Raw genomic sequence first — 27,581 nt, forward strand, 5'->3', positions numbered from 1 at the left:
ACTTCATCTGACAATTAGTGTGGATTTTAAACATAGAAGGGCCAAAAACATGCCATATGAAAATTAATAAATAAAACGAACCACCTGATGTTGCTAAAACTGCACAAATGGAAATCAACTTGGCATTTATAACAGATGTGCTACTTTTAATATCGTGATGTGATTTGATATTGCCGTTATCATTAGTGTTGTTCCGATACCGATACTGGTATCGGCAGAGGTGCCGATACTGCATTAAAAGAGTGGTATCGGTGTGAACTCACAAGTAAGATGCCGATACCATTAATTCCAACGTTAATATAGGATTTTGGATGCAGCATCTTGTGTCTTGCTGGTGCACGACATTCACTGGTATGTGACATGTTCACTGCATGCCGATCTAAGATATCCTATTGGTCCTTGAATGCTCTGAACAAATAGCTGGACAGCTTTTTCATGTTGAGGAAAAATAAACGGTATGGTATCGGCCGATACTGCAAAGCTGGGTATCAGTATCGGTATCAGGGGCCAAAAAACGATATCGGAACAACACTAGTTATCATAACATTATCATAACATCCCTACATGTTTTATTTGACACACTCTGGACTGGTCACCAGCCAAGTAAAGATCACATATAGATAAATCATTCATTTTCATATTTACACCTATGAACATTTTCAAGTCTGCAACTAACCTAAGAAAGAAGCACGTTCTTTGATTGTGGGCGGAAGCCATAGTACCGAAAGAAAACCCTTGTGAGCACTGGGAGAACATGCAAACTCCAAATATGAAGGCCAGAGTACAGATTCAAACCCCAAAGAAGTGAATAGTGAAGCAGACATGCTCACTACAACATTGTGATGCCTGTGTTTATCAATTCTTAGTATTTTGATTAAAAGTTATCAAAACATCATGCACATTTTTTTAAGTTGTATATTTTTTCATTAGTGGCTTAGTAGATGTTCGTGTTTTTAAGTGTATCAGCTGAGGTTTGAATGCATTCACTGTTAAATCACATTTAACCATATTTTAGGTCAGGTTATGTTGGTTCAATTTTGGATCAAACACCTGTTGTGAAATTTGGTGCTCAGCTCCTTGTAAGATAAAAGAAAGTTGTACAACATTCTCATGATAAATTTCAAAATTTATAGTGCATTTTAGTGTCATCCTGTAATTCCACCCGAAAGCAGACCCCACATTTTTGTGCGCAGTATATGTACCATTAACATTGTAGTTGACTTCCCCGGCATAATGCAGCAATCGGAATTCATCACGACCCATTATCTTCCGTGTCTTTCCATCAGCAAGCTTGTGACTGCAAAGAAACCACATATGTAAATAAACACAAATTCAAGCGCCCTTAAAGGTCTGTCACAATAAGCAAGAAGCAAATCGGGAATTCCAATGAGACAAGTATGGAAACATCAAGAACATCATGTTAGGAATGTAGGGATAAAACTGACGTGACAAAGTGTGGATGACCTCCCACGGTGTTCTCCAACTTTTCTAGGAAGGTGAAGTCGCTGGCATCTCCAGGTCTCAGACACTCTTCATCCTGTAGCGGGAACGAAGAAAAGCATTAAGCGCTTAGTATTACAATCAGACCCCAAATCACTGGAATCAGTACCTAAACATGTTCTTGATGCAAGTTTAAGATGATTATTTTTTTATGGCATTATGAGCAGTAAATGGGCCATTACTGAAAATGATTTTTGCACCATGTGACTTAACAATAGGGCAAATGTACATAATTCACATCAGGTTTCTCAGCCTATAAAAACACTACTAGGCTGGGTGAAGATTCACTATGTTTAAAGAGATTATTTATTTAGTCATTTTTGGCAGTCAAACATTAATATTTTGCCTATAATAAATTTTATATTTTTATTATTTTTCATTTTTTTTAAAAACACATTTTGCAACTTGCTGTCGACTGAAAATGACATCACAAGAGCTCAGGTAACCAATCACAGCTCAGCTTGTGAATGTCACATGACCAAACCTAGAAAACAGGTGAGCTGAGATTTCTGTGGATCTCACTCTGCATCATCTATCCTTCCCTCCTTCCTCTCTTTAGTTTTTCCTCTGGTCTCTTGAGATCTCTTTAATTTGTTGGAATTTAGAGGTTTCTGGGGTTGGCGTAAGACTCTGATTTTGTAACCATGTGGAAGGCATGACGTGTTTGGTCAGTGCTGGATTTTACTTAGATTTATCTTTCTTTTCTTTTTGTCTTTTCTGACCTTTTCTCTGGTCTCCTGACCGTTTGAACCTCACGACTCTGGCGAGACTCTGGAGTATCTGGTTAAGGTGAAGGGTAATGGGATTTTTATTAGGTTTTAGGTGAATTAATGAGTATAAATTTACACGTATTTGCGCGGATTCACACACATACGCGCACACACACATCCACGTAAAAAAAAAAAAAAAAAAAAAATGATGATAAGACGTTGAATCGGTAAGACGACCAAATGAACAATTCTGAGCTCTCTCTTTAAAAAAAAAAAAAAAAAAAAAAAAAAAAAAGCGTTCTTGTTTGAATTTCTCACCAGAAGCGATATCATCCCTTTAAACTTCTCTTCCACCAGGTCACAGATGATCTTGTTGTTGAAGTACTGCACTGGTTCCCACTACAAAGAAAAAGAATTGTTGAGAGATCATTGGAAAAATAAATATCATTCACCTAACTTTAAGTGGGCCGTGTCTGACAAATTTATTGCAGAGAAACCAACGTGCCAACCAAATGGTCTACAGCAGGGGTGGCGAGATCCGGTCCTCGAGGGCCGCAGTCCTGCTGGTTTTGGATATTTCCCTTCTTCAACACAGCTGATTCATGATCAGCTCATCAGCAAGCTCTGCAGAAACCTGATAACGAGCCTGTTAATTGGAATCAGCTGCACTTCGAGTAGGGAAATCTGCAAAACCTGCAGGACACCGGCCCTCGAGGACCGCAGTTTGCCACCCCTGGTCTACAGAGAAAAAGTCATTGTAAATATAACATTTAATTGTACACAGCTCATATTAATGTATCGGGAAAAAAAATCTAAATAAATGTAATTCCCTATCTGTCATTGCAGCTTTGCACATTCCAATAATTAATTTTATGTTGACGTCAGCATGACAGCGACAATTGCTTTAAACACAAATGGGCGTGGCCAGTGACAATCAGGTGTTCCTGTTCTTCTTACATAATAGTCATTCACCCAAAATGATGATAAGTTTTCTTGGTGCTTCTAAAAACTTTTGCCCCTTTTTTGGATAACGAAGACAAAAATCTGCCAATCAGTTGGCAGAAGAATTGAATTATCATGTGTGTGGGTGTGAGTAAAAGGGGACTGACCGTGATGCCCTCGGCTTCGTACTCCTCCTGCTCCGATTTGAGGGTAAGCTCAATGAAGAGTTGCTGCAATTTCTCATTACAGTAGTTGATGCAGAACTGTTCAAAACTGCAACACAACAGCGACATCAATTCAATGTGAAGTGTTTATTATTGTTTTATTATGTTAACTTGCAAATTTTTACTACATCATCATATACTGGTGGTGGTACTTAATATGTATAGGATACTGTGGAGATAAAGGTCATTTAGGCTAAGACTCACCTTAAAGGTTACCCGTCACTTTTTTTTTTTTTTTTCATTTCCGTAGTGTTGTGCAATAAAAATTAAGCAGATTAATCTACCTGTATTCATCCAACTCACAGGGCAGATATTTTATCCTGCATCGCTCCATACTGTTGACAAAAATTTATGTCATGTGACCAAACCCAGAAAACAGGTGAGCCATGACGTTTGCAGTGCGAGACCCAGGGCACTGTGATGTCAATTTCAGTCAACAGTAGGGGGCGGTGCAGGATAAAATGTCTGACCCCTGAGATGGATAAAACCTGGTTGATTCATCTCCTTAATTCTTATTCCAAGAGTGCAATATTAGCACAGCAGAATGCCGTGTTTAGACAAGTGGGGGCAGAAATTTTGCAAAGAACTTTTTTGACTTGAGTTCATCCCTAAAACTAGCATTTGTAGACCACTGCATGACCAGGGTCAACATCATCCTCAAACAAGTTAAGAGAAGGTTGAAAGGACATGTACTCCTTATCATTAGTTACTGCATTTAACCATTAACTAATTTTCTCCCAAAAACGTATATATACACATTCTATTTTAAATATTACCAGTGTCCCAAAGACATATTTATATATATTTTTTTTTAATTTTTTTTTTATGCTAGAGCATACAGAGGGATTTGATCCACCCTCTGAACTGAAGAGAATGGTTGAAGCGATTGTAGTTATTACAAAAACGGCAAGCAGGTGGCAGCAGAGTATAAGAGACCAACCAGGGCCATGTTGCAACAAGCTCTTTTCTCCAGTTTTCTAAACAGATTTTTAAATAATTATGAAACTTAGCTATATTCTAATGCTAATTACTGCGAAACAGAAACAGAGAGAAATATGTACTTTTTTTCCCCTGATGAAATAAGAGACTTTAATCTTTCTTTTAGGGAGAGACCGATTATCGGCACGGCCGATTATCGGTGCCAATATTTGGCATTTTGACAAATATCGGCATCAGCTTTTTTACAAATCTGAAAGCCGATAAAACTGTTATCTCACTGAGCGATGAATGCTTGCGCACATAGCAAAATTAGGGTTTTGATCAGGATTTGAAAGTTGCTCACAGACAGTTTTTACTTGTCGCAAAGATATTTCAAACATGATCAGACAATTTTTCACTGTCTGAGAAGATCTTTTGAAACCTTTTACAAAAGTCACAAGGGGGCTGCTCGATTATGGAAAAAATAATAATCACAATTATAGTAGTAATAATTGAAATCACGATTATTCAAAACGATTATTTATGTTTTTGTTCAAAGCAAGAAAATGTTAAAACATTTGAAAATATTAAGACAAATAAAAAAATAATATGTAAGCTAATTTTAGGCCAAACAGACTTTATAATAATAAATTATTATTTATGTTACAAGACAAATCTCTTCCCATAGATGTTATTCAATGGAACTAAAGTGACGTCGGACCCACAATAGCAATTTTTGTTGGCTAAATAAATAGCACATTTGCGTAAGCCTGGTTTGTTAATAAGTGATAGGAATGGCAAATTAGTCAGGCTGTCAGAATCAAAGTGTGCGCAGTCTATCAATCCTTTTTCTGAACCGCTAATCCTCACGTAGGGTGGCCACTTCCATCAGGTCAAAAAGGAGGACATGTTTTAAAAAATTAAGTGTTCCTTTGCTATAACGCGGTTCACTTTTCATGGCTTTGCTGTTTTGCAGATTTTTATTTTACACAGTAATATACCTATTTTATAAAATTTATGAAAGTTTGAACATTGAGAATGTTTAAACAAGAGAGAGTTTGAGAAAATGTAAATGCCTCGAGAAAAGTGTATAAACTGTGTGGTGTGGGGTTTTAGAGTCTTAAAACATGTACAATAAATTTAAAACATAAAGCTAACAACTTCGCGGATTTGGGGTATTTTTTAACCCCAGCGGAAAACAAGGGAACACTGTACATCAGACTCGAGGTGTATTTTCATCAACAATAAAGCTTTGCGCTCTCTGTCCACTTTCACACCACAGTCTACACTTCTGTAGGACTGGTGATTCTTCACAGGTTGTGCCGATCATTGTTTCATTTTGACATATGGAATAGTCTTAAAATTAACATTCAATGAGGTTTCATGATTTTATAGAACACAGGAAAATCTAAATGTGTATGTATTGTACAACACTACATACTTTGTCCAGTACATGTGTACACTGCACCAGCGAGCGTGTTTTGATTGTCTAGCTGTTATTTATCAAATCTACTCTGTAGTTACTCACTTCTAGAACTTGGTGGCAAGCTTTTCCTCCTCCCCTGCTCATCGCACTGGAGTTGTTGTTGTACGCCGGCCGATCCTGTTGTCGTGTTCTTCACTTCTGCCATGCATGACACGCGCAGCGAGCAGTTTTGTTTGTTTTTTTCCCCCCACACCTTAACGAGCCACTAAATTGTTTGATTGACGGTAATGTGCGAAGATGACTCTCCCTCCGAAAGCGAATGCTCGGCGCACTATAGTGGGAAAGGGGGGGCTTGTAGTTGTCCGCTGTCAATAAAGCTTGGTTCCCATCGTTCACATTGACGAGCCATTCAAATGGCTCAATTCGTTCATCATTAATAAACTCAAACGCGGCTGAAAAGGCGGCCAAACCACCGTCCGGTTTAGGGTTGCGCATGACGGCTAACACTGCTGTTAGCTCGCTGTTAGCTAGCAGTCACGGCTAAACGCTGGCAACAGGCGCCGTACAATACAACATCAGCATAATTATGTCTTAGCCTCTTACCTGGGGCTTGAACGTAACTTCGGGAGTCGGGACTAAGTTGTGTTTCTGACGTCTGGCCCAACAGTTTGGTGCATTGATATTGCCATTGTTCACAAACTCCGAATAGAGGCGCACATCTACAGCCTCGATGACACGCTTCCGGTAACAACTTCAAAATAAAAGTGTTACAATGCATTGATCTACATATACTACTTGGTAAAGTAAGGTTTATTTTGAAATTAGGTTTCTCACAGCCCCGTGTACTGTCATGCATACTGCCGTTAGCTTGACTATCTCAGCGGCTATCCGAGGCATTTCAGCTCTACTATTAATAATCGTTTTTGTACGATTATGCCTATTTTGTAATCGTAGAGGGTAATAATCGAAATCGTAATGGAATTTCGATTAATTGCACAGCCCTAGGTCACGTCAAGTACTATGATGAAAACAGAAAATTAGCTACATTTTACATGCATTTGCGGCTCAGTGAGATACTGTACATTTATGTATTTATTAAAATTTCACTTTAGAAAAATATGCTCCCTACACTTTTTATTAAAAAAAAAAAAAAAAACAATAAAATAAATTGAGAAATTATGTTGAAATTTTGGAAAACTTAATTTGAAGCTCCTAGCATTTGTTTTTTAGAATTTTTAAACAAAGCTGTCAATTCCTTACATGTTTAAAATGAAAATAAATCATTTTTATTTTATTTGTTTTTATTTTGACGCTAATATTTTCTCTTTTACTGCAACTGAACGTCGGCTTGAAATATTGGTTATCGGTCTCCTTGACCATTAATAATCGGTATCAATATCAATAGAACACAATATTCTGTGGGCCTTGCAAAATCAGTCAAAATCCAGTAAAACAGCCGGGAGTGACGGGTGTCTCTTCAGTGAAAATGGTTGGGAGTCAATTAGTTAATTAGGTAGTTGACCAATGTTAAAGTGTTTTTGAGACCATACAGGTTCCAGCGAATGTTGAGTCACTTACCTGTTGTGCTGGAAGACTTCAAAACCATAGATGTCCAGCAGCCCAATGACAGAATAGTGCTTATAAGAGTCATCCTGTAAAACAGAAAAATCCTCAGATTAAGAAATTGAACACAATCTAAAATATTGGGTACCAGCGTTCAGCTCATTGCTCCAGAGTATATTGGCATGTATGACATTTCAATGAAATACAGTACAGGCTTTGTATTGACCTTGAAAATAATGCCCACAAGGTGGAGCTCTGGTGTAACACTAAAAACAATGACTCAACCTGCATGGCAATAGTTTGTGTGTGTAATGTAAGTGTAACACACACCGTGTATGCCAGCGAAGTGTTGATCTTGTTGACAAGCCAGGTGAAAGTGCGTCCGTACACCGCCTTTGACAAAGCATCCCGAGCTGAAGATGCCTGTTCTAGGTTCAGAGGGCTGATCAGCTGTTGAAAAAAATGACATTCAACAGTGTACACTTAAATATTAAAGCTCATCACACACCTGTGCTACAATGAATTTGCATCTAATCCTACCTCCTCTCCCTTGGCGCTAATCTTTTTGTGTGTAAGTGCCTCCGTCAGCACGGCTCCATTTACTCCTAACAACTGGAGAGACATGACATATCATCATTAGGATGCACAACAGCTTGTCAGATACACAAGTGACAAACAGAAAGACAGATATGACATCCTAGCTTTAGCATTTATGTGATTTTTGGGAAGTTAGAAACAGAATGAAGGCTCACTGTCAAGTTTGAATGTGGAATAACATTGTTATGGAAAACTAACCAATCCGGATCAGATATCTTTCACGTGGCTTAACCCAAACTCCCCTATTGAATGATAATAATGATTTGCGATTTGACACATTGGTCTCAAAATCTTTCAAACTAGAGCAGTGCTTCTCAATTATTTTCTGTCATCCCAAAAGAAGAAAACCTCCCCCCCCCCCGACTATAAATAGTATAATTTTTCTATAAAATTGTTATAAGCACACCTCTGCATAACACTGTACCCGTATTAACGTATGAGAGAATAAAAAAAGGAAGAAATATGGACCAAGTTACAACAAAGAATAGCTTTATTAACTGTAACAGAAAAGATTTAAAGTGCATCTGGGGGGGGCTGGGGCACTATTTGAGAAGCACTGAACTAGGGATAAACATACTGTACTTCCTTTGTGAGATTAGTTGAAATGAACACAGGTCTCTATCAATTTCAATGAGTGCCAATTTGCTTGCTGCAGTATCTTACCCTTGCCAAATACTTGATCTGCATGTCAGAAGTGATGCAAGCAATGCCATCCTCGCCACCATACTGAACATTCCCCAAGTGCAGCACGCTGGCAATTATGTTCAACAACTCCTAAACAGAAACATATAAATGGGAAGGCAAACTAAAAGTGTTAAGATGAAGCGTATCATTATGAGAAATTTGGCAGGCAGAGTTTCTCTAAAGAAAGTTTGTGCCTTCCATATTCAGGATACGATAATAATTTCAATCATGTGGATTAGATTTTTACTTCTCCCAAAAAGAGGGGGTGTGCAATCCCCACAAGATTTATGGCCCCAGAGCGGAAGGCATACTTTATATTCTTTCTATCTCTTTCCTCTTAAATGTTTTTGTTTTAACAGTCACTTTGTCTGGTCTGGAAGCGAGCCCAAACCCATGAACCTGTCAGAACTCTCTCACTGAGCACAAGTTCTCACATTAACAAAAAAATAAAAAATAGCCACTCAAACACCGTTTCTGTGGATGACTGCGATATATGTATTCAAGAGGTCATTCTGTAACATAAGCAGTCTCTTGTGCCTTACGTTAATAAAGCAACTCACAATAGTTGAAAGCACTGAATAATATAGTGCCTTGGCTGTAAAACAATGTATAAACGCTCAAACGTCCCCTTAAATTATGGCCTGTGCATTAATTACAGCCATACGTTTCTTCAGCTGCTAATATTTGTAGGTGTTGCACCACCGAGCTGTGATAAAACAATATGTCAAGTCATGATTTATACAAGGTACGCAATGTCCTTACCTCAACCTCGTCTTCGTTAAAGCCAATTACAGTCAACGCCTTCCTCACCACCTTCCAATCACTGCGGTCATTGATGGAGCTCACTTTGGGACAGTTACCCTAGTGATCACACACATGTACAAACTTGTGAATACCACAAAAATATATCAAATTACTGTTTACTGTAATTACATTCCCCTCAACCACGCCACCACTTTTTTTTTTTTGGAAACCTTGTAAAGTCAGAAGTGTCCACAAACAATCACAAAATCCGTTGGGGTGGAAATGTGTGACCATGTAAACACTAATGTGCACAAAAACACATCTGAGGTGTTTTTCACTTACTGTTTGCGCATGTGTGTGCCGAGGTAAGGGTTCCATTAGTGCCTGAAGGCACATTGGTCCCCAGAGGAAAGAGGCAGACAGAGAGCCCATTAAGGCAAACTCCCACTAGGATTTCCTCTCTCACAAACATACTCACGCACAATTCTGCACACAATTACTGACCAACTGCTCTTTAAGCTAAAGCTGTGGTCACGGAATAAAATCTTTGAATTTTTTGGGTGTGTGTTCCTACAGTATTTGTTAATATTAAAAACTCCCGAAGTCGATGCTAACTTCCGTTAGCATTTGAATAGGATCCCCTATTAACTTTAGCATTAGCGCTAGGCTAGCGATGTTTTAAAAACAAAACGTGTTTTGGATTTAAATATACAGTCTATGGTATGTAATTCTTATTGCTGTGTGTTTAGTTTTACAGTTAACTCCAACTCGGGTGTCATTAAACAGTTTAAAGGACGTTTAGGGTAGTGTTGTGTCGGTCATGACCAGTGTTGCCGGTAACGCGTTACTCAAAAAAGTTGCTTTCTAAAGTAACTAATAGCCTAACGCGTTACTTTATTCTACAAAGTAGTCTGATTAAAGTTACTGTCCAGAGAATCAATGCGTTACTCCACATTTTCATGAAGAAGGCAAACTATCTCACTGTTGTAACAGTCACAAACAACTACTGCTAACTACGAAGATGAGGCAGAAGTCATTGATCACCACACTGAATTCAGCCATGGTCTGGTCACGAATGGTTTGCACATTCAAAACAAAAGTGATGATACTTTTACTACTAGTTTTATTAACCAACAGGCACACAACACAACAAAAAAAGTGTGCATTATGGACCATAAAAGTGGTAAAAAAAAATTTTTTATTTCCATCCTCAACTGGTCCGTGAAGCATTATGGGATGAGGTCGTCTCCGCCCTCTCGCCAGGGGGAGTGACGTCAGACAAGTTACGTTTTCAGTAGGGGTGGAACAAAAAAACGATTCGACCGAACCATCGTTCGTCAAGGGGAGCTAAACGACCGTATCGGTTGCGAGTGAGGCTTTATGGTTTTCATAACAATAGCAAGAGTTCTGCGCCGTGCTCTACTTGTTTTGTTTACATTTCAGTAGCATCACCATTCAAGCGACTTCCGTGTTTCCGTGCTCGCGCGCGCGCGCGCGCAACGAGTGACAACATACAAATGGAGACAGTTAGCAGAAGCCGGTGCCGTACATCTCGGTATTTCCCATGGCTATCGAGTCCTCTCGGTGCACTTGTATGTCCCGGGCCGGCGTTGGTACTGCGCGCGAGCCAAAAAGAATAACTCCTGTGACGATCCAATGCATGGATTCAAACGACACAGGTATGTCCCACAGCCAACACACCAGCTAAGCTAAAAGCACACTGCAAGTATCTCATTTCTCAGTTTGTGGCTCCCTGTCAATGTCTACAACTAGCATGAGCAGCAGATAGGAGAACTGAGACGTGCCCGCGATTACGACAGCCCAAAAAACAAAATATAAACAGTAGTGATTCTGTGGTCATCATCGTGTCTCAGATTAAAAAAAACAAAAAAAGATGTCATACATTAACCAAAAATGAAAGTGATGACAAAAGAAAAAACAATTGTTAAATACAAAAATTGTTGATTAAAAAGGGAAATGAACTTTTGGAAATATTTTTGCATATATTAAGTGGTTAAAATGTGTTTGATAGATTTATTGTTCCATAAGGTGGCTTCATATTTCTTTTGGCTGGACGGTAGGTTTATTTCATGTCTTAAATTTATGTTTCTGAAATACTTCACAATGTGCAAATATTCTGTTTAATTGTGTTGGTGTCTGTCTAAAGGTTAAATATTTATATTCAACATTAAATTATCAACCTTTTGTTTTCCTGATCATTATTTTGAAGAGAAAAAACAAACAAACCAAAAAACAATTATAACTGTCAATAACTACTAATAAATATTTAAACTGATACATGTGTACACACTGGAATAGCGGAACAAACAAACAATAGAGGAATTTAGGGGATTTTCATTTTCAACCTGGATAGATTTTTATTTTTTGTTTTATAAAAAGTATTTACGTTACAAGAAGTCAAGAGAGACTGCCTATTTTGTTTTTCATAAAAAAAAACTTTATTTTCATGTTAAAAATGCACTTTCAATAAAGTATTTGGAACTCCGTTTCTACTGCATTATTTTTATGTTGAGATGGTGTTATCGGCAGCTGCTGAAAGTAACTAAAAAAGTAACTTTTAATCTAACTTAGTTACTTTTAAAATCAAGTAATCAGTAACGCAATTTAGTTACTTTTAAAACCAAGTAATCAGTAAAGTAACTAAGTTACTTTTTCAAGGTAACTGTGGCAACACTGGTCATGACCGATTCGTTCTTTAGAACGAATCTTTTCAGTGAACGTGAGTGAACGGGTCACTTCTTGAAGTGATTCGTTCACCTTCTCAGTTCACTTGAGAGCAGCGACGCTCATGCCGTCAGTCTTCGCGAACGACCAATCAGAAGCTAGCGTCAGACGTGGGCGGGATTTTACTACACATGCAGCCTCACTATTGGTGTTCAGCAACGAGTCACTGAGGCAGCTTCCCGTTTGCGAAGACGTGAACGGATCAGTGAGTGAAAGAGTCAGTGGGTGAACGTGTTGCCTTTTCTGGTTCAGGAACGAACGATTCAGTGAATGAGTGAATGCTGTTGCCATTTCCGGTTCGTGAACGAGTCAGTGAGTGAACGTGCTACCTCCATCTCCCGTTCGCGTACGATTCATTAAGTGAACGTACTGCCATAGCAGTTCAGTGAGTGAGTGATTGTAGTCTTGCCACGAGTGATTCACGATTTGCCAAGGAAGGAACTACTCACAGAACGCCACTACTTCCGTGCTAGCGGGGACAAGCTTTCATTATCATGTATTTCTCCAAACTAACGGCTAATGTGTCCGTCCACGTACTGGGCTGGGGGCAAGCGCATAAAAACAAAATAGAGCGAGTGACAGTCTCTCTCTCACCAGCACATGACGGTGTGCCCCGCGCTGCAGCAGCGGGAAGATGACGTTGTTGGTGATATCTTTAGCGGATTTATTATCCTCTCTCTGTACTGTGGGTGTCGTCTACTGTAATTATTATTATTATCATCATTATCATCATCTTTATTATCATTATTAAAATTAATATTACAGTTGAATTTAAAAAGTAACTCCATTAAAAAAAAAAAAAAAGTTTTTTTTTTTTTTTTTTGGCACGACGTCCGGGGGAGGGGGGGGGGGGGGCGGATGAACGATTCGGTGAACTAATCTTTTGAACGGTTCTTTTAAATTAACTGATTCAAGTGATTCAGTTCACCTAAAAGAACTGTAATCCCCATCACTAGTTTAGGGACAACAGAATAACATACGCTACAAATTTGCTCGTTGTTCATGCTACGCAAGCAAAATGGTGCATTCAGGGTACTTTCACAGTGCCGGAAACTTCAGTTTTCTTCGATTGTAACGTTTTAAGGGGAAAACAATTTTCATCATTCAATCATTTGCCCCAATTGGCCGATTCTTTTAGCCAATGTTTGAAGAGAAATAATCGGCCGATTATAATCGGTGGCCGATTAATTGGTCGGGCCCTAAAATGTAATTTTAACTCCTCAGCATGCACATCAACTTTACGGAATTTCTCAAAAACCTATGTGCCATCTATAGACACATTACAGTTAATTATGTACAGAAGTACTTGCATTTGTAGTTAGGGGTAGGAACCTCTGGTACCTCACGATACAATACAATATGTGATACAAGGCTCACGATAACGATTATCTCACTATATGACGATACCGCCATTATCAATATATTGGTCAGGTAATAAATCCACAATAATCTACAATAAAAATACTCAAGACAAACTGATTAAGTTTCTTTTAGTACCATCACTGAAACACAATATTAAAACTGGTGTCTTCTTCACAGTGAGTACTTTAAGTGTATTTTTTTTTTTTTAACAAATACAAATGTCTTCTTAACAGAGACCATTTTCTGTCAACAAATTTTCTTTCTTAAACACTATTGTCATGCAACATGTCAGTCAGTTACATAGTCAATTGTTTCATTTTATAAATTGAGACCATTTTTTTGTGTAACACTACAAAAGTAAATAAATAAAATGACTTAAATATTAAATCCAATGAAATCATTATTAATATTCTTCAGAAATTGTGTGCTTTAAAAAGTTGAAAGATAAAATGTTTTAAAATGTTAAAATTGAATATATATTTTTTCATTGAAAACGTATGCAAAATGGTGTCAGTTTTATGGAAGCCCAAAAGTGTCAAAATTCAATAAATAAAAAGGCCTTTTTGAAATAACCATCCTTTTGATAAATAACAGACATTTATGTAAAATGGACATTAAATTGTAAAATGAGTTGTTAGTATTATTATGAAAAGTGTTATGCTATTCTTTAATATGTAACAAATGTTTTATTTTGATTAAATATTTCATAATGATTATTTTAACAACGTCATATTTTTTTTTAAAAATAACGACATTTAATTTATTTTCAAGGTTGTAGAAGATAAGAAAACGTTGTTTTACAAAGTCAGTTTTTATTTCATAATGTCCTTTTCCACAATGGTCTTCTTTTACATAATGGCGTTTTACAGCCGAATGACTTGGCCTGTCAATCAAAGTCAGTGGGTGGGACCACCTGTGTGAGCCGAGATCGCCGTGACGCCTACCTCGTAACCTGACGCAGAACTTTAACAAGGCTGATCTGATTCTAAACGATTTGATACTTCTTGGAGTACTTCTGAAAGTGACTTATCTCCCGTATCCATGCTTTAGCAAGCCTGTGACCACCGCGGCTACTCATCAGGCGCTAAACTGTCCACGCGTGAATCGATACTGCAAGTGCTGTGTGCTCATGTCTTTATAAGGGACTCAGCCAATCAAGTAACTGGCTCTGCCTCATGTAATTTAATTGACAGGCCAAGTCATTCGGCTGTAAAACGCCATTATGTAAAAGAAGACCATTGTGGAAAAGGACATTATGAAATAAAAACTGACTTTGTAAAACAAGGTTTTCTTATCTTCTAAAACCTTGAAAATAAATTAAATGTAATCATTTTTTAAAAAGTATGACGTTGTTAAAATAATAATTATGAAATATTTAATCAAAATATGTTACATATTAAAGAATGGCAAAACACTTTTCATAATAATACTAACACCTCATTTTAAAATTTAATGGCCATATTACATAATTGTCTGTTATTTATCAAAAGGATAGTTATTTCAAAATGACCTTTTTATTTATTGAATTTTGACACTTTTGGGCTTCCATACAGTTTGTGGACAGATAAATGTCTTCCACAAGTAAAAGTAAGCTCATGAGTCTTCTTCGCCTGAGGACTTTCATACATTTCCCCGCCACTCTTAGAAGGCGCTCCCCCTAGTGGCCCACCAAGTAATTGCTCAATAAGTCAACAATGAGCCGTTATAGTGGCTGTATATTAACTAGAAATATTGCGATACTTTCAGACCAAGGTCAATAGCTGTTACAGTTGAAAAACACAAAGACAAAACAAAAATCCTACAAAAAGCAAAAAATCTCAAGGGTACAAAAATATACATTAACGAGGACTTTACTGACACTGTTAGGAAAAAACGGAAAGAACTCATACCAAAAATGAAAGAAGCACGAGAGAGAGGAGAGATTGCCTACATAAGATATGACAAACTGATAATTCACCCTCGAACAAGCACATCAAGACATCAAGACCAACGCAACTCACTAATAAACTGAAAGAATATATAGTATGCTGGGTATAGTATACTTGACTAAGATCTACAAAATGCCAAAATGGCAAATTTGTACACAAAGGGAAATAACCTTAAAATATTTGATTATACAGAATATAAGATATCTGATTTAGAAAATACCCTTGACCCAGATACATTTTTTGGTAGCAACAATTATGATATCGTTTGTGAGTATTATACAAATGAACAACTAAATGTAAATATAGATAATGATTGTTATGCACTCTCAATTATACATTTTAATAGTAGAAGTCTACATAAAAATGTTGCAGAAATTAAAGAATGCTTGCGTAAAATTAACAAATTCCATGTAATAGCCATATCAGAGGCATGGCTTGAAAATGAGATAACAAATGATATTGAGATGGAAGGATATGAACTGTTTACCATGAATAGGGAAAACAGAAGAGGAGGAGGTGTTGCAATTTATGTTGATAAGGTTTTTAAATGTAGTAAAGTTGAACATCTGACAACTGCCATGGATAACGTAATGGAATGTGTGACAATTGAGGTACACATGAAAAATGTACCAAATGTAATTATAAGTTGTATATATAGGACACCTGGGTCATGTCTTGACACATTTAACGATAAACTAGCAGAAATTCTTAGTTATACAAATGATAAAAAAACGCGAATAATGTGTGGTGATTTTAACATTGACCTGTTAAATCCTAATGGACACCAGAAAACAACCGACTTTATAAATATGATGTATAGTAACAGTTTATTCCCTGTCATTACGAAACCAAGTAGAATAACAATTGATACAGCTACACTAATAGATAATATATTTATAAATAAAATAGATTTTAAAATAGAAAGTGGACTCCTTATTAATGATATAAGTGATCATCTTCCGGTCTTTGCAGTTCTTCATGATTATTTTGAAAAAAAAATTATGAAGCCGTCAACTTACACAATTGAAAAAAGATTAACAACACCTAGGTCCATGGCTGCCTTTAAGCTGGACCTAGAAAAGCATAACTGGTCTGAGGTCTATTCAAAAAACGATCCTAACACTGCATATAGTGAATTCCAGTCAACAATTAACTTTTTATACAATAAACACTGTCCAATAGTTCAAATTAAAAGGAAGTATAAAGGTCCAAATAAGGTATGGATGACAAAGGGGATAGAAAATGCATGTAAAAAGAAAAATATTTTATATAAAAGATTTCTTAAAACAAGAACTATGGAATCTGAAACAAAGTATAAGACCTATAAAAATAAATTATTAAATATTATACGTATAAGGAAGAAAGATCATTACCATGCATTACTAGAGCAGAATAAAAACAATATGCAAGAAATATGGAAAATACTAAATGATGTAATTAAAAATAGATCTAAAAAAATAAATTATCCAGAATATTTTATAAAAGATAAAAACAGTGTAATCGATAAAATTTCAGACATAGTCAATAACTTCAATGAATATTTAGTTAATGTGGGTAGAAATTTGGCAAATGAAATTCCAGAGACAAGAAATAAACATGAAATAGATAAGTACGTTGTAAATAATTCATCCACTATGTTTCTAAATGGTGTTAATGATATTGAAGTATTAAATGTTGTAAAAACATTAAAAAATAAAAAGTCTACCGACTATTTTAATATTGATATGACACTGGTAAAAAGTATTATAGAATATGTTGTAAAACCTTTTACATATATTTGTAATTTGTCTTTCCAAACTGGTATATTTCCATCAAAAATGAAAATAGCAAAAGTAATTCCTATTTACAAAAGTGGTGATAGACATATATTTAGTAATTATAGACCAATATCATTGTTGCCACAGTTCTCAAAAATTCTAGAAAAATTATTTTTATATAGACTGGATAATTTTATTGAGAAACATAAGATTTTGAGTGAATATCAGTACGGTTTTAGAGAAAAACGGACCACCTCAATGGCAGTCATGGAACTTGTAGAGGCAATAGCTACCAACATAGACAATAAAAAATTTACTGTTGGGATATTTATGGATCTAAAGAAAGCATTTGACACCATAGACCATTCTATATTAATGAATACATTAGTGAAATATGGTATAAGAGGCTTAGCATATAAATGGATAAAAAGTTATTTGGATGATAGATATCAGTATGTGCAGTTTAAAAATACAAATTCAAAACAATTGAAGATTACTCATGGAGTTCCTCAGGGGTCTGTGCTGGGCCCTAAATTATTTATATTGTATATGAATGATATCTGTTGTGTCTCGAAAATACTCAAGAGTGTCTTGTTTGCGGATGATACAACTTTCTACTGTTCTGGAGACAACTTGAAGCAGCTTCTGACTACTGTGGAGTATGAATTAAGTACAATAAAAAATTGGTTTGATATGAATAAATTATCATTAAATTTAAATAAAACCAAGTTCATAGTTTTCGGTACTAGACCAATCACTCATCAAGTTAAAATTAGGGTGAATTTAATTGAAATAGAAAGGGTGTATGAAAATAAATTCCTTGGAGTAGTTATTGATGATAAATTATGTTGGAAACCACACATAGAAAATGTTAAAAGGAAAATGTCAAAAATCATAGGGATACTCTATAAAACCAAGGAGGTCCTGAACATGAATTCACTATATACATTATATAATACATTATTATTACCATATTTGACCTATTGTGTGGAAATTTGGGGAAACACATATAAAACAAATACTGACACTGTTTTTAAATTGCAAAAAAGAGCCATAAGGATTATTAATAGATCAAAATATACAGAATCAACACATCCACTATTTATTAAATTAAATACAATGAAATTTTATGACTTGGTTGAGTTTAAAATAGCACAAATAATGTATAAAGTATACAATAATCTACTCTGCCACAGTACTCAAAAGTTGTTTGAAATTAGAAACTGTCCTTATGAGATAAGGGGTACAAGTGCATACAAAAAACCCAAAACAAGAACAAATATTAAGCAAAGGTGTGTCTCCGTTAAAGGAGTTAATTTGTGGAATAACTTGGGAACCGAACTGAAAAGATGTAATTCACTTGTTGAATTTAAAAGAATGTTTAAAAGTAAAATTCAATATTATTATTTAAATCAGATATGAGTTAAGAAGATTGTAGAAATGATTTATTCATTTACTTATTTTTCTTTGATGTATTAATATGAGTGTAATGAAATTTGTATATATGTGTGTTACTAGTGTATTTTTATTTTTATTTTTAATTTATTTTTTTATACGAGTAGCATTATATTTTCTTTTATTAAAAATGTAATTTATTATAAATAAGTGATAGGATATGAAGAATAAGGGGTAGGACTGGATAAGTTTTCAACTTCTTCCTACTCCCTTGAACATATACATAGATATTTATTGGATGTTTCTTTTATTTTATTTTATTTTTTTACTTTTAACTTTGTGTTTATATAATTATACGTGTATATGTGCATATGTTCAATAAACTTCAAACTTCAAACTTCAAACTTCTAAGTGTATTGATAATCTATTGGGAGGCAAAATATCACGTTTTATTGCGATATCGATATATCGTCACACTCCTATTTGTAGTTATATGCAATAGATGTGGAATAAAGCAATCAAAAGTGTAGACGTTCACATTCAGGATTTTTCAGAAAAAGGCAAGTGCATCCTTACTTTCACGAGATACTGGTACTGCAGAGGATTCCTCTCTAAGCCAAGGTGCCTGAGCAGGTCTTCCTCGCCTCCCTCAATCAGCTGATAGAAAATGTGAAAGTTCCTCTCACCATGGTTCTGGTGAACCACACGCGACTTCTCCAGCAGGTAATTAATGATGTGACCTCCCACCGGCGCACCCTGCCGACGGGACAAAGGCCAGGGAGACACGGGAGAGCAGAGTGAGGAGGAACGGGAGGAGAGCGTAACGCTGGGGTACTAAATCGCATCATGTAGGTCAGGGTAAATATTGTGGGAAAACATGGATGCAGGAGTGGAGGAGTAAAGTGATTACATTATAAAGCCTGGAGACTGCATGATAGTAGATGCTTACAATCAACAGATGCATGAATTTCACATAGCTGCCTAGCCTAAACGTAAATCAGACCATCATCCTGCTCACCTTGAAGTCAAACTGGATATCCATGTACTTGCCAAAGCGACTGGAATTGTCATTTCGTAATGTCTTGGCATTGCCGAAAGCCTGAGGAAGGACAGAGAAAGGGGAAAGGAGAAGTGCACTTTGAGTAACAGAAGAGGATTGACGCAATTAAAATACAACATCCATCCATTTTCTTGACCGCTTATTCCTCACAAGTGTAACAACTATTGCCTAGGTCCATTTCACCCTCTAATTTTTTTTTTTAAGTTTGCTTCTCCTGAAGCAAATTCTCTGCAGTGCATGAATATGCCAATGCCCAGACAGGATCCAGCCTGGTCAGCTCTACAGGTGGTCCTTGCCACCAACAAAACTCTTTTGAAGCCGCTGACCAGGTGACAAAGGAATTCATGCGTCTGCCGAAGGAGTGTATTTCAAGCAGTCTGCTCGGAGCCCGAACAAATGGCTCCAATGGTTTGGAATACACAAATGACCGATCAAAGGAATGTTCATGACTTCTTATCAATCACAAAAGGATACTCTGGCGCCTCGCCCTTCCCGGAACGTCTAGATGGAGCAACAACACCTCCAAGTGGCGAAACTTGGAACTATCCTTAGTGACAATTCACATAAGTAACCGCATTTTACACATTTATATCATGATAATTCTTGACAGACAACTGAACTACGAATGATTCATGTTATATCTTTGTGTGTATGAACATCCTATTTCATGTGTACTCCATAAAGAATGAAAGATAATCAATGTCTCTCAGTTCAGTCAGATTAGACAAGTAGAAGTTACCTCACAAGTTAGTTTATGATGCATTAATTACAATGTGTGTTAAACGGGTTGTGTGGGAAAACTGATTTGCCAGACTGACCAAATTTAATGCCAAATTATTAATCTTTTTAATAATTTTCCTCTGAGAGTCTGCGCGAGCGAACAGAAGGGTGTGCCTTCACCTGCTCGCCCCACCCAGAGACTATAAAAACACGAGCAGACCACTGCCCGCTCTCTTCTTTTTTTTGCCCTCCTGCTCTCTTGCCTGTTCCGGCTCTCACAAGCCTCTTCCAAAAACTCTGGCCCGACTTGCAAGTGGGCCAGCCAGGCTGCTCGAACCCTTTGTCTAAGAAACTTGCAAACCACGTGGCTTTTTCTTTCCTGGCAGGATCCGTTAACGAGATCGGATCCTCGCGCCACGCCACGCCAAAGCAAGTGCAAACTGCAACGCTGACTAAAGACTCTTTCGTTTTTTTTGTTTTTTTGTTCCACTATCGGTGCTCACCCGCCCGACCTTCTCGGTCCCGGGTACACTTGCAACGCACCGCCGGACTCAAGGTTGTGCACCTAAGCCGCGCACCGCACCTGCTACTCGGTGGCGCTCCGCCGCAGTGCCAACGCACCTCCAACGGCTGGCCTTCCCCGTACGCAGGCGCGTACTGACCGAGCTGCAACACCTGAGCTCGGACAGCTGCCCAGCAGAACCAACCTCGGCGAGGATCAACCTCGCCGGATCACCAACCAATCAAGGGACGAGCCGCGCAACTACGTCAGGCCCCTGGCGCGGCTCCCTCGCTAACCTGTGGAATAAACCTTTTTTTTTCCTTGCATTTTTCAACGAACATTGACTCTTTTTTTCCCCCTTGTCAAAAAAGGCCGCCACTTCTGTTCGTTGCTACGCAACTCCAGGGCTCGTAAGTGCGCTTGATTTCTACCTCGGCGTATCCACTGTGTGCCACTTACGTTTGAAACATCACAAATCTGGCAGGTCAAATTTTCTCTTTTCCCTGTTTCTTTATTCATTCGCATTCCTTCCTTATTTTCATTCGCTTTATTTTATTTCTTTTCTTCTGACGGTAGAATAGTTAGATAGGCAGTATTTTGATTCTGTAGTGTAGCAATCGTGAATAAATGCATGTTTTATAAACTTTATTCCGCCTAAGTCATCTGTGTTTCCGAGTGGATTATTATTCTTTTGTTAGTACAACGAACCACTGAATATCGAGTGTGGCGACTTTAGATTATCAATGACTGATAAAAGAAGGATTTTGGTCGTTGTTTGCTCCTGTTAATACGAAGCAAAACAAACGTGGTGCCCCAGAGGTTATTGAGGTAAATACAATTTACCTCTGTAACGTCCAGATTATTAATTCGTCCAAAAGACGACCCAATTATCGCTACATAATGGTGCCGGCCGTGTGAGGCTACAAAACATAAGAAGATCCACTCGAAAACACAAGACTTTGGACGTGAAAAGTAAAACGCATTTCACGTAGTGTACCTAAGCATTTGTCTCTGTGCAAAAAGGTAAACATTGCTTCTTACATAGAACTGCACTGACTTTCCCCTTCAGCTTTGAATCGAGCGTCTGGTTAGCCGCCATCTTGCGTGTGTTACCACGGAGTGACGTGCTATAAGTAAACGAGAGTAACGGGATTGATTGTTGGAATAAAAGTAAGAGCCGGTCACCGTTTGAAAAAATAGTGGCTTGTATTTGAAAACGTACGTGATAGAACTCGAGTTGTGCAACTTTTAAATTTCAGCTGGCTGAATTTGAAGTTGTTTGTCTTTGTGTTGTTGTGTTTCCGGAAATTGTGGGAAGTCACGTGACAGCCTACGTGCGTCGCGTTGACCCGACTCGAGTTACGTGCTTCGGAGTAGCTAACCGCGAGCAACGTAAACGACGTCCGAGTCACTTTCCCCGTGTTCCTCCTACACCTAGCTTGTGGGAGAAGTTTGAGTCGTGACTGAGCTTTTGTAGCCGCCGACTCAAAGTTTCAGCTCGTGGCGAGCGGATTAACAGAGCGCTAAGACGTTAGCTGCTTACCTGTACCGTGTACGCATTTCCACAAGGTGGCGCCATAGTCCTTGTGAAGAGCTGTGTGGCTCGTGGAGGCGTGGTTGAGTACCTCCCCCTCCCTTCTCATTGGCGAGTTTGAGCCACGCCTGTAGACGCCCCGAAAGGGAGCGGGTCTCGCAGGTTGTCAGCTGTCAGACAGCGTTTGAGCTGTCAATAGACAACTGACCCCCCCACTGCTGCTTTAACGCCGGTGGTCCTTGCTCCGCGATAATTCTGATTCAATGTCACTTCACATTGCTTTTTGAATTGTTTTCCGTGTCGAGCGTTGTACTTAGTGAGTGTCGTCACCGTTAGTACACAAGGATAATAAAAAATTTATCCACGTCCGATTAAACGCAGTTGTAGGCTTAATTGACTGTTTGCGTTTAAGGATTATAGTAATAGCTGACCGCATTCTAGCCTTTTACGCTGCCTAGCGTGAGAGTAATTACGGGTGCATCAACAAAACATACTGCTGGGTCAAATTAATACAAAGGAACTATTTACACTATTGTGTTTTTCTTTTTTTCCTCTTTTTTTTCGTATTCCCTTTTATCCAGTTTCATACTAGGCTAACTAGCTATATTCTTGACGTAACATTCCACTTAATTTCAGGTTTTGTGTTTGTTTAGTTGGTTTGGTAGACCTAGTACTATTATTATTATTTTCTTCCCTTTTATTTGTTTTCTTCTCATTTTTATCCATTATTTTTAACTTTGTTGTTTTTGTTTGTTCTTGTGTTTTTGTTTTTCGGTTGTGTCTAGTTAATAAGAAGGTGTGAGTTCGAATGAGCTATTATTAGAGAGGCAGCTCTAATATTTCTGTATAGTTCTGCAGTTTTGTGTCCCAAAAACCCCGTCCACAGGACATTTGCATGAAACTGTACTGACACTGTAACCAGTCATTTGACTAAGACTATTAACCCCTTTTAAGTTTATTTCCCCCTTTTTCTGTTTTATTGTTTATTTAATTTAATTTTAATTTCAACTTTTAACTCGACTTCCAAAAAAAAAAAATTTTTTTTGTTTGAATTTTTTTTTTTGATTTAGCTTTTGGGATTGACCGCTGTAACATTTTAGAGTTACCCTGTCCCTCGTTTAAGCTATTCTTTGCTGAGTGAGTCAAGTTGAAGTTAGTATTATTATTATTTTATTTTATTTTATTTTATTTTGCTTTATTTATTATTCTATTTTTTTGTTGCCGTTTGTTTTTGTTTGTTTTGATAACTGGAATTGATTTCTCCCAACTATAGTGTAAGCTGTGGGTTGCATAGCCCACTACAAATCTTTTGCTTTTGTGGCAATTCCCCTTTTGATAATTTGAACCCAGTGTGTATTGTTGACGATAATACTTGATAGCGGTAGTTAGCTAACTGCGTACGCTGATTAACTAACTATTAAACGCTAGTACAAGTGTGATCGTTTAAAAAGCTATTGACAATATGGCATCACTCCGAGAGACTCCCAGCCCCTGTGAGAACCTAGATACCTTGGCTCAACTGGTGCAGAAGCTGACCAAGGACTTCTTACCTGGATACGCTGAGTCTATTAGGGATGCGGATGTCAATACGCTAAATGATAACCTCGCGCAGCTCATGAGTGACGCTGAGACCAAAGCCCCAAAGGACAAGTCACTCATTCGAATGCTCGGATGTCTGACTTTGAACCTTGCCGCACACTTGAAGCTGAGCGATGCCGAGGACTGTCAAGTGAAACACCAACTTGACATGGCACAACAGCAGAGCCGTGATGCCACGGCACAGCTTGAAGCCGCCCACGACCGAGTGAAGGTCGTGGAGACCCAGCTGGATGACGTTAAAGCGCAGCTGGATGAGGCAGAAGCCCGCGCAGATGCGGCGCTAGCCGAAAATCTGGGCAGTGATGCAGATGAGTCTGCTTTCACTCCCGACTCCCATCAAAAGATTGGTGAGTTAACCCAAGCTCTCGCGACCGTCGAAGAGACAAATCGAGAGCAAGAAAAACTGCTGAGATCCGCGGCAAATGAAATTCACAAACTAAAAGCAGAGGTGACTGACTTGACTGAACGACCGTCAAAAGACCAACTTCGGCTAGCAGAAGCTAATTACTTTCGGGTTAGTTCGTCGCTAGCTCAGTCAACCGATGAAGTGAAGCGCCTCCAAGTTCAGGTACAGACCTTTAGGGAGGAACGTAATGCCGAAGTGGACCGCTCATATGACCTGCGAACTAAATTAGCATTGACTGAAGCCGAGGTTACCCGCCTCCGACAATGCCAGCAGGAATATGAGACAGAGTTAGCTCATATTAAACATGAGTTACAACGCGCGCAGCAGTTGCATGAGGTCTCCCGAGGAGCCTCCCGGCCGGGAGCTCCACCCCCACACAGACCTCCTGATCCCAGAGCCACAGCACCACAGCTCAAACTGCCACCTGAGTCCGGAACCGCCTGGAGGACGCCGCCAGTGACCACCGCCGCTTTAGGCCTGGCACCTCCAATGGCCGCCTCCCCACACGCTTTCGGGCCATCAGGTGATGACAGTTTCCAACGTGGACCCATGTCGACTCCCCCGTTGGAGGGACAAATGGGCGTGGCCTGGAAAGATTTGGACAAGCTGGCTCGAAATATAACCAAATTCGAACCGAAACCAGGGGGGTCCCACAACACAACAGAGTACTTGAAAGACATCAACTATCATCTCCAGCGGGTCCCAATGGCAACCGTGGAAGATAAGTTGTACTTGATCAAAATGACGTCCAGCCGAGCAGTCAACAGACTGCTGGAACGGCAGCCCGCTGATGTGTTGTCTGACCCTTTGGCACTGCACCAAGCCATCTCACGCGAGTTTGACGGTTCTCCTGGGTTGTCGGGCATGGAAGTTGCCATGTTCGTCAAACAGGGAAAGCAGGAGTCTCCTCAGGCTTTCTATAGTCGTCTTCGCGATGCCTACTTTGGGACTCGTAACGAGCCCAACATGGAGGAAGATCCTGGTTTTAAAACATTGTTTGTCCGAAACCTCCAACAAAACCTTAACCACTACTTGGGACTGGCTTTGTGTCCTGAGACACTGAATAGCTCGCAGCTACGTGACTTAGCAGCTAGGGGCTATGCAAAGCTAAAATTATCCGCCCCCAAGGCAGGCGACGCAGGAATTTATAAAGTGGACGTGGGTCCTCCTTCAGAGCTGGAGGGAGCTTGCTCCTTTGCTCCGAGGGAAGACCAGACTAAATCCAAAAAGTCAAAACAGTCCCGCGCCCCGCGAAACCGGAAACCGCGCTCCAAAACCGACTACTCGCGTGACGAGAAAGCGGACGGAGAAAAGCAAGCTGACGACCGCCGGCGCTCCAAAGTTGCTAAAGGAAAGCCCGATTCGCGCTATCATCCAAAACGTGATAAAGTCGAACGCGCGCCAGCAACCGATTCCTGCCGCGAGTCCCGGAACCGCCAAGCCGACTCCGAGACTGACCACCACGCAGTTGCCAGCGGCATATTGAAGGCACTCCTGAAATTGTCAAAAGACTCGTCAAAAGACCCGCCTTTATGACTAACCGACGGCCGGATGCCCACTGAAGTGACCCACCAGCAGAGGTCACCAGAGGGGCCTCCAGTAGCCGACACTCAGACACCTACTAAACTGCCTTCTGACTCAACAATATTGGTACTGCAGGCTGATCCAAATACAGCAGACCCGCATGTATCGCGATCAACCGATGACGTGAGACCGTTCCAACAGCTTTTAGGTGACCTCACCACCAGGGGGATGGCTCGTAAATTCTATCTGAGCGTCACCCTGGAGCGAGCTCTAACCTACGAAGCCCTTGTAGATCCCGCCGCGGACATCACGGTGATGTCCAACACGGTGTTCGAACAACTCCGCGCCGCGTCACAAGCTAACAGTCGACCGCTCCGCCTACGGCGGTGCCCACTCACCGTTAGCGCTTTCTCACCTACTAACACAAAGCTGGAATCTGTCGCGATGGTACACTGGTCCATTGGCCCCATGGAATTCATTCATCCAGTCTATGTGGGACCCATTGAGTCAGTCCCCCTTCTTATTGGCCAAGACCTGTTGTTCCGCTTCCAACCCATCATAGACTACCAGAGACTCCAGATTTGGGCCCAGGTGCGGCAGGCCCTGCCGACATTTCCTTCGGGCCCTGACCAGGCTCAGCTCTGCACTGTGACTCGGGCGCAGCCACCCCACGGGGAAGCAGACGCCCCCACAGAAAGCTGGGACACGACACAGTCCAAGGCAGGACCCCTCGCGTCCCCGACAAAGGACCGGCTGAGAAGCCACGACACCTTTCTTTGTGACCTTGACCCACCCCCACCTGATGCAGGGTACGCCCCACGCATCATCGGAGGTGTCCACGTGCAAGGTGCACCTGTTCTTGACGCCGTCCTCGCCTTGTGGGCTGACAAATCAGCCATTTCTGCAGCATTCGCTGACAACTTGCGAGATCTCGACCCGAACATTCTTTTCCTCTCCAAGTCTTGCCGGTTTCCGTTGAACACGGAACCTCCTCTTACAATAACTGCAGTGGGCGTGTGCGCCTTAAACCTTCAGTGGAAGCAGCACTCACTGACCCACTACTTCTTGGTTGTCCCGGATGCGCCTCACACCCTTTTCGTGGGTGCAGATTTGCTTGTTCGTCTTGCCGTCCAGGTGGACACCATCAACAACGTGCTGTGGTCCCTCACCAACTCGGAACCTCTAGCTTGTGTTCCCAGTCTTCCAAACATGAAGTCCGGACAGACCGTCCCAGATGCTTGCGAAGTCTTAAATGAGGATGAAGTGATCGCTCCGGCGACCACGATCAACATTCCGGTTCGCTTGGTGACACGAGCTAACCAGGTCTTGAATGCTCGCTCCGCTTTCTTCCAACCTTCTTCGGAGTTCATGAACCTGTCGTCACTCTTGGAGGCCACGCCCATCGTGGACGCCTCTCTCACCACTCTGATCTTGGTTCACAACCCCCTTTCGTACGACGTTCGCATACCAAAAGCGACCCGTCTGGGCCTGCTCATCCGTTCCGACTTCCACGACTTCACTCTAACGGTGCCTGTGGTTGGACACATCCCATCGGACTTGTTCTTGACTGAAGACACCGGTGGCCGAAGACTCACCAGGCCATCTCAGCTTGTTACGGTCAACCCTGCCGGTCCCACCAACGATGAAGACATCGTCCGGGTGGACCTGGGGACAGACCAACAACTGGTGATTTATGCCTTGAGCGCGTTGCCTCCAACGCCCTCGAGCATTCCCTCTGGAA

General features: G+C 39.8%; 1 protein-coding gene across 6 annotated transcripts in view; it reads right to left on the bottom strand.

Annotated features, from left to right (window-relative positions):
• Positions 1-27,581, bottom strand: part of LOC144032772 (unconventional myosin-Ic-like) — a 121,067-nt gene that overhangs the window by 17,065 nt on the left and 76,421 nt on the right. For 4 of the 6 annotated variants that reach the window (XM_077540182.1, XM_077540186.1, XM_077540187.1 and 1 more), the window contains 11 exons: positions 19,514-19,594; positions 19,072-19,329; positions 9,327-9,425; positions 8,544-8,654; positions 7,824-7,895; positions 7,614-7,733; positions 7,299-7,372; positions 3,320-3,425; positions 2,529-2,609; positions 1,446-1,537; positions 1,203-1,297 (listed from right to left, as the gene is read on the bottom strand). In XM_077540182.1, the coding sequence (XP_077396308.1) occupies positions 1,203-1,297; positions 1,446-1,537; positions 2,529-2,609; positions 3,320-3,425; positions 7,299-7,372; positions 7,614-7,733; positions 7,824-7,895; positions 8,544-8,654; positions 9,327-9,425; positions 19,072-19,329; positions 19,514-19,594 (1,189 nt within the window). The remainder of the gene's footprint in view (positions 1-1,202; positions 1,298-1,445; positions 1,538-2,528; positions 2,610-3,319; positions 3,426-7,298; positions 7,373-7,613; positions 7,734-7,823; positions 7,896-8,543; positions 8,655-9,326; positions 9,426-19,071; positions 19,330-19,513; positions 19,595-27,581) is intronic. The other 2 variants (XM_077540185.1, XM_077540183.1) reach the window with 1 other exon arrangement.

The sequence above is a fragment of the Festucalex cinctus genome, chromosome 13 (assembly GCF_051991245.1).
Source record: "Festucalex cinctus isolate MCC-2025b chromosome 13, RoL_Fcin_1.0, whole genome shotgun sequence".
Lineage (NCBI taxonomy): Eukaryota > Metazoa > Chordata > Actinopteri > Syngnathiformes > Syngnathidae > Festucalex > Festucalex cinctus.